We start from the raw sequence: 8,031 nt of genomic DNA, 5'->3' as shown, positions 1-8,031 counted from the left end.
TCCGTCGGCCATACAGGTACCAAAGTAAAAAATTACTGATGTTTTTATTGTTTGTATGTTTTTATATATTTTATTGTGTTTTTTATTGTTTTTTATATATTATATTTTATCATGTATTGCATCACCGCAGCGACTGCTCTTGTAGAGAAATACCCCTGTTGTTGCCTTGTGGCGAGTGTATACAAAGTTTTGGTTTGTATCACAAATAGAAAAGCCGGGGATGATCCAGGATGGTGGTTGTGCCCATTGGCTTGTAAGTGTGTTAATGCTGTTGGCTGTACTTTGTGTCATGTGGTATCCATGCAGTGAGGTTGTTTCAATTTCAGGGTTCAATTCAAGTTGAAAGTAAGGTATCCATCTGCCATGTTGTATGGTTTTGCCTGATGTATCATGTGTGATGCAATTCTCTAAAAAATCAAAAGCACTTGGTATTCATTTGTCTCCAGAGCTGCACTCATTAGCTGTGGGAGTAACATTTGATGCAACCTGATGATGATTTAAAGCATTACCACATGCAGACTTTTGATACTATTGGCTCAACCTTGTGCCACAAGTGTGATTTGGTCAGTCATGTGCACACTATGGAACAGTAATACAAAATGGTGCACACAAACAAAGGGAAACACATAAAAGGATATGATTTGGTGGGCGAGTGAAAGACTTCAAAATGCAGAATGTCATTGAAGTATAGGTCTGATAGAGCCAGGGTAGATGTTCCTCAATTTTCACAAAATGTGTTTTTTGCCTCCTCAAATTTGAGTGATATGGTACCTATTTTCATTTTTTCCAATTTAAATTGCTTATTTTTAGGTTGGGATATTTTCCATGCTGCTGGGTGACTCCCTATTCATGGCCTGACCTGGCAGTCTGAGAGATATGGTTACACTTATGGTGACTGCTCCTGTTTTCATTGCTACAATCAGCTGCTTAGTTGTCCATACATAGTTTGTGCTAACCAACAGTCTCAATTTGATGCCTAGTTTATGGGTATCTTTATGATGTGTTCAATGCTCAGCTATCTGAAATTCCTTTCAGATTAGAAGTTCTCACCATAGCTTGCCACAAATGTACTGGCTGGGAGAAACATCTCCAAAAATGACTGGAGATAACTGACAGCATTATTTGGTTAGTCAGTGTTTTCTCACATATTTTACCAGTTTGGAATTATGAATGTAAAAGCATGAAGTGTTCAGATCCCAAAAAGCATACTTAAAGAATTAAATATATGAGATTATTAGTATGCTAGAGGTCAGTGCCCCTTAGAGACATCCAAGGTATTTTATACTGTACCTTTCCACAGAGAAAAGTGTTGATCTCAGCAGCCATTTTGTCAACTGCAGCTGTTTGTAAACATATGCATAAGCACAAATGTTTGAGTAGATAATATCATATTCCAATCTGTTACTGCATCAAACTGTCTATATATTGTGGCAAGGTCAGCAGTCTGCATGGCATGCCAGGGTATTTTTTAAACAAAATTAACCAAATCCAACATAACAGAACAGCAGTCAAGGCACCCTTCTATTTCATTTCCTCATAAAATGACTTTGAGAAGTTCAACACTATGCCAGGGAATGTTGCATGAAAAGGAATAGAGTTAAAACATAAATATAGTTAAGACAAAAGTTCAGACACCTGCCAAAGCCATTCTCTCATGTCATTCTTTCTGGATTGAGCAGGAATTCCCATTGCACTTTTTTAAGCTCCAACAGATCCCATACAAATGAAACATTCAGATATTTGTGTGTTGTATGCTATAAAGCCATGGACTAAAACATTGCTTCATTGCAAATGTAGCCATGGTGTGCCCAGTGCTCCTATGTCCCATGCTGTTACCAGAAAATTTCAGAATTACCATGTTGTGAAAAGAAACCTGGCAAACAGAAAGATGTCAAACAAATCAGGACATAATTTTCAAAATATGATAAGCACTAGCTTCAAGATGATTTGTTGTAAGGATGTCTGCCCAATGCCCCCTCCGCTTCCACAATCCCACCCCTTCTATTACTGGAATCATGTTTTGGATCACTTCTGGAACCCTTCTAATCTGCATAAACTGCCTCTATTTCAGTCAGCATGCCTGACTACAAGTATAATGTGCTGGGGGTGGTGGTGGAGATCTTCCCGCTGAAGAAGGCGGTGATCAGCTTTCAGGAGGATGGCCGGGAACAGCGCGCACTGCTCTGGGGCGAGCGGCTGGTGTGTGAAGATGGCCGGCTCCTGCCCGAGCGCCGGCCCATCGACACAGTGCTGGCTGTGGGCGATAGTGTGCTCATGGACTGCCACATCTACGACAACAAGAACAGCCAGGACCGCTGCGACTGGTACGTGGCGCGCGCACAGCTGGCCTCGTCACCCCAGCCCAGCGACGTGGTTTCCAACGTGTCGGGCAAAGTGGACGAGCTGACGCGCACGCGCGGCTTCGTGGTGTTTCGGCAGCCGGGCCGGTCCGAGGAGCAGCGGGCGGTGTTCGTGGTGGCGCGGTATTTCGCGCGCGGCCAGCGGCTGCCGGCCGGCAGTAGCCTGTTTGACCACCTGGAGGAGGACCAGGTGGTGAACATGGACGCGGTGCACGGCGCCGGCCGGCTGGAGGCGGCCGGGTGGTACGCGCCGCTGGTGTGGCGCGGCCAGAAGCCGGACGTCCGCCTGGACCCGCAGCCGCCGCCGGAGGTGCTGGCCGAGGAGGATGGCGGGGCGCTAGCGACCACCACGCTCGCCAGTTCCCTGCTGCCAGCGCTCAGCTCGGCCGACGCCCGCCGACGGTCGGCACCCGGCATGTCGCAGGTGGGTCACGCCCGCAGACGACCGCGCTGGCGACGCAGCCAGCACCCTGCGGCGACGCCGGCCCACTGACGCCTCTACTTTTGGGACGAATTTGTTTTTGCATGACCGCTGCAGCTGGACCATCAATGCAAACAAACGCCAAGATGATGAATGTTGCGGTCCAGTGTCTAGCGGCGGTCTGTGACGTTTGGACCACTCAGTTACAAAGCCGGTGGTACGCAAGCTGTGACATCTGCGCGCGGTGTTACGGGCTTTGTAATGTCTGCATTTCTTAGTTTACTATTTTCACGCTGCGTAAAAGTCATCTGCATGCACTATTATACGTCAGGAGTCGATCAACTCTAGGTTCTCCTTTCGCCGTAGTTACAAGGCGCTTCTGCGCTAGTGTGCACGGCGCGTTTGAGGAAGAAGATGTCGGGATCGAGCTCCTGGACGCCGCCTTTGTGTTCTTCAAATTCATCGCGTTTTTTGCTGCTTGCGCTGCGCCAGCTGCTGACGCTGCGCCACGCGACGCCGTGCGGCCGTAAACACGAAGTCACGTCCCTACCACGCACACCCGCGCAGCCCATCACCCTGCCTCCGGGGTTCCCGGAGCGCACGCGACGCCGGTCGGCTGACGCGGCCGATGGCTGTCGGCAGGACAAGTGGGGCTACGTGGCGAGCCTGCTGAGCGCCGAGTACGGCTTGCTCATGTGCCAGGTGGCGCCGCGCCGCTACGAGAGCGTGCTCTTCCACAACAGCGTAGCGCACCTCTCCAATCTTAACCTCAAGAACTACGATTTGCGCGCCATCTTCAAGAAAGGTGAGGGGTGGCGCTTGTCTTGTGCGGCATTTTTGTGAGGCAAAATGCGCCCACTGTCCGTGCATGGGCACACCCTCAGTCTGCACACCGGTTGTTTACATGGGGTCGTCTTACTAGCCGCCGCTTTTGTGCCCCACTGTAACCTTTGGCACGAGCGCAAGCAATTCGACATTCAAAGAACTGCTTTCGTGTTTGCATTTATAGTGTTTGCATCAACACGCGATTCATTGGCTCCACGTGTTATCCCTTAACGGTTGTTGGTTGGCTGGTACCTGCCGTTCATGTTCTGTTCGGTCCCCTGTTGTCTTTGCGTGGTTCGCGAGGACCAATTAACGTCCACCTCAGTCAAAGGGTCAACCAGCTGCCCCAGTGACGGACAATTGCAGGTGGCGGTTAGTCGCAGCTGGCGGCCCCTCCCCCTCCGTTCTGGCACCAGCTATTCGCCATGATCTGAGCACGGGCCGTTTCCAGGAGAACCACCTGCGATTCGTCATGATCTCAGCACGGGCCGTTTTCAGGGACCACCAGTGATATGTCATGATCTCAGCACGGGCCGTTTTCAGGAGACAATCTGCGATTTACCATGAATTCAGCACGGGCCGTTTTCAGGAGACCACCTGCGATTCGCCATGATCTCAGCACGGGCCGTTTTCAGGAGATCACTTGCGATTTGCCATGATCTCAGCATGGGCCGTTAGGAGATCACCCGCGATTTGCCATGATCTCAGCACGGGCCGTTTTCAGATCACCTGCGATTTGTTATGATGTCAGCACCGGCCGTTTTCAGGAGATCACCTGCGATTTGCCATGATCTCAGCACGGGCCGTTTGCAGGAGACCACCTGCGATTTGAAGCGGAGCCGTCTGACAACCCGGGGGTGTACCGGTGGCGGGCGAGCAGTGTCTGGGTGGACATGTCGCAGGCGAACGGAAGCGATGCGATCTGGAGTGACCCTGGCGGCTCTGTGGGAAACTAAGACCCGCTCCGATCCCTCGGGGTGGCGCAGTGATCGTGGTGTGATAGCTTTCGCATGCGGGCGGTAGACGTTAAGAGGCGGCACGACTGTGATAATTGCCAGTGTCATTCCCGCCGAGCCAGTATTTCCTCAACGTGCGTGCGCTTCGCAGACATATTCAGAGTGTAATGTGGTCTGGGGACGGACCTGATATGTCTTGGTATCACGGGGTGCTTACGCGGTATGCCGGCACAATGGGCAAGTGGCATGCTGGTGTGGGGGTGTGCATTAGAGCTGGACGTTCGGTTATTTGTTATTGCTCCCTGAATTATAGAGGATTAAGGTCGGATACGTAAGGTTCAGTGACACCGGGTTCGACTCTCTGGAAGAACAAGCCGCTTTACAGTGGGGGATTTACCGCTTGTGTATCATACTTCTTGGGTCCCCTCTTGAAAACAAATCGTTGCCGCATTCCATTGGGCATGATAAAAATGTTTGTCATACGAAATTTGTCGTGAGGTTCAACAACAAATGTCACTTCCACGCATACAGTAGAAACAATGCCCTAGCCGGGCTTAGCATATTTTTTTACTTTCTTACACATGTGGCGAAAAAAAAATAACTGACCCCCTTTGCTGGTCTTGGACAACGATGCTTCTTTCCGACCTCTTGTTCTCGCAGTCTGAAAACTATGTTTGCCCCGCCCAACAGTACGTTCCCTGAGTGCGTATGTAAGCAACGTATTTTAAACAACGTTGGATGCAATGCCTTCATTAGATGTGCTTAAATCGATCGAGCGTAAACCTGAGCCTGAATTTTATGATTTTGCAAAGAATACTAACCAATAGAAGTGGCATGCAATAGGAGTTCCATGGTACGTTCAGATATGGTAAAAGAAAAGCAACAGGACAACTACATTGCTAATTGGGCGAGTCGGGGCAAGGCGTCGCACATTGTTCCATTTTGTTCTGTTTTTTCTTTCTTCTTTGTTCTGTTTTTAACATTCCAAAGAGCTTTTGGTTGTTCTGTGAAAACTGTAAAAATCGAAGGTGAACGTGGAACGCATACGCCTAAGTATATGAATGTCGAAATCAAGCCAAACTATCAGCGATAGTATGTGTGTACTTGACCGTGATTGTCTGTGTATGTGTGCTAGCGGTCACTGAACTGCCCGGGGTATGTTTGCACTGCTTCGGCCGCCGTTATAAGGGGTTCACCTCTCTTCGAATGGTGCGCAATGCTTTCTTTTTCCTCTGGTCGCTGGCGCACATAATTAGCTCGCACATACAATCCAGAATACACATTTACCAGCTGATGTTGTTTCGACATATTTAACTGCAGGGGTGCGTTGCAAACACGGCACCCCTCTAAGCATATTATTGGGGGGGGGGGGGGGGGGTCAGTCGGCGTGATGGCATCAACACCCAGCGGTTGGGGACATGATAAGATGCTTCCTTCTCTGATGATATCCCAGCAGCCGCCGGCATCTGACAACACCACTGCCCATTGCCCAGCGCTGGGTTTTGGCGGAGTGACAGCTCCCTTCCTCGGCATCTGCGGGCCTGTGTGAGTCGCAGCGCCCGGGGGTGTGCTGGGGCGGCGGCCGACTCCCCCAGCTTCCGACGCCGGCCGCGGCAGCCGCCGCCGTCGGTGATCAAACGCTGCCACCTGATCCCCGCCCGGTACCGGGCCGGATCCGCTGGCGCCGGTCCCGGCCGACCCGCTTCCGGCCGAGCGGCGGCGCGGCGCGTGCCGCCCGGCCATCGCCGCTGCCGCCGGCTCCGGTTACCAGCCGACGGCGTTCGCGGCGCGCGCCGCTCGTTTGCGGCGCATTATCTGCGGCGGCGGTGTCGGGATGCGCGGCGTGTCCCGGCGCCGAGCCCAGCCCCTCGCCAGCGCTCCCCCGGGGGGGCCGACCGCGCCGTCGCCCGAGGCAGCAGACCGAGGCGGGGGGTACGCGTGAAGTGTCGCAGCGCGAGCGTTTCTCCTGGTTCCGGCGAGGTCACAGTGGAGATTTCCACTGAAGCCCAGCATCTGGGGCTAGGCCAGTTAGGGTGGCGTTAGCCAGTTGGCAATTGAGACGGAAGCCCAAAATGTCAGTGCCCTTCTGAGGTTGGGGCAGATACCAGCGAAATTGCCAATCGTTAATTGCGACCGACGCGAACGTATCGCTCTTCCTAACACCGGGTGTGCCATGGAAGCCTATTAGCGCGTCACCACCACCTGAGACTAAACCAGACATGTTCCAATCAGATGTCCGCCCATACTAAGCGACCCGCCGGCAACATCGTCCGGCTGGGCAAACGCTGACCAGGTTTCCTTGGGATTGGTCCGGGGATACCACAACCAATACAGAGCCGGCAGCAGACGCAACCAAAATCTGGGGAGTATGTTCTGCCTCGCAGTGCGCAAGCTGCTCCTCCGCTGCACCAAGTCTCGCGCGAGGTCGCAGCCTCAGCCAAGCCCAAACCAGTATACCCGAATGGTCCCGAGGCGTGGCACATCTGCGCTTGACCGGCGCTGGCCGGCGGAGCAGCGCAGCCACGCGGCGCCGCGTGCGAGCGGGACGCGGTGGCGGGCCGACGGGTTCCGGGAGCCGACCCCCGGCCGGCCAGCCCGGCCGTCGCCGCCCGCCCCCGCTGGTCGCATGCATAAGCGCCGGCGCCCCGTGCCCCACCGGCCGTATTTACAAGTTGTTGACAGTGAATTATTGGGACGGGAACCACACCGACCGCCACAGGCTGTTAAGTCATTGTTCTGTATTTGTGCAAGCGGCGTACAGGAACAGCTTCTGAATTGAGGCAGAATGAGACTCTCGTATGCGCTTCACTGCAAGACAACTATGGGTGTGCTTCACAGCATTAAACATCGCTTCCTGCCTGCATATTTGTACCGCTCCAAATAGGTAAGGAACATGTTAGTTGGTGATTAATACCCTTTGGTGTAAGACAAAGCGCGGTGTAATAAACAAATTACGGTGAAAGCCCCATGGGCGGAGGCTGCGGTGGTGCGCGGTAATTCACCACCCATCCAACATCGGTATGCGTTACCAGCTTCGTTAATGAGGTGTGCGCGCCGCCCAGAGCCACGTCATCTTCACCGGCCCGTCATAAGTCCTACCCGCATACCTGCTCGAAGCATACACGGCTGGTACGTACCGGCGCATGAAAAACCCGGCTCGATCCGCTCAATTTTGCCAATAAGTTAGCGTTCCGGCATGTGCTATCCCGCTTCCCTGGCATAGCGCATTCCCACCACCCAACTTCAAATTTTTTACGGGCGTAAGCACTAATCGGCCGACCGCAAGGAATGCCTTGCCATCTCATTCATTTTCTGCACGTCTAGCGAAAAATTCGGGAACACCCAGCCCGGCCGCGGTCCTGAAGCGAGCAAAAACCCGTACATCGAGTTCGGGACGGCCGGCGGGAGCGGGCGCGGCCCCTCCGCCCGCTCGGAGTCATGATTAGCTGTCCGCGCGTGGTGCGGTATG

The 8,031-nt window shown here is 52.9% G+C and overlaps 1 protein-coding gene across 1 annotated transcript; it reads left to right on the top strand.

The window, feature by feature from the left end:
* Positions 1 to 4,768, top strand: LOC119113016 (uncharacterized). The gene is made up of 4 exons (XM_037237331.1): positions 1 to 16; positions 2,072 to 2,784; positions 3,424 to 3,586; positions 4,420 to 4,768. The coding sequence occupies exons 2-4, from the start codon at positions 2,077 to 2,079 to the stop codon at positions 4,560 to 4,562; spliced, it is 1,014 nt and encodes a 337-aa protein (XP_037093226.1). The 5' UTR covers positions 1 to 16; positions 2,072 to 2,076; the 3' UTR covers positions 4,563 to 4,768.
* The last annotated feature ends 3,263 nt before the right edge of the window (positions 4,769 to 8,031 follow it).

This window comes from Pollicipes pollicipes, unplaced genomic scaffold (assembly GCF_011947565.3).
Source record: "Pollicipes pollicipes isolate AB1234 unplaced genomic scaffold, Ppol_2.1 Scaffold_7261;HRSCAF=8764_pilon_pilon_pilon, whole genome shotgun sequence".
NCBI classification, from domain to species: Eukaryota; Metazoa; Arthropoda; class Thecostraca; order Pollicipedomorpha; family Pollicipedidae; genus Pollicipes; species Pollicipes pollicipes.
This window is presented reverse-complemented; position numbering and strand designations above follow the sequence as displayed.

What these genes read in the sequence shown, in the direction of transcription:
- LOC119113016 (XM_037237331.1), top strand. Translation starts at nt 2,077, where the DNA reads ATGCCTGACTACAAGTATAATGTGCTGGGGGTGGTGGTGGAGATCTTC. An exon ending in CGGCACCCGGCATGTCGCAG is followed by an intron (nt 2,785 to 3,423) that starts GTGGGTCACGCC and finishes GGCTGTCGGCAG; the next exon opens with GACAAGTGGGGCTACGTGGC. An exon ending in GCGCGCCATCTTCAAGAAAG is followed by an intron (nt 3,587 to 4,419) that starts GTGAGGGGTGGC and finishes GGCCGTTTGCAG; the next exon opens with GAGACCACCTGCGATTTGAA.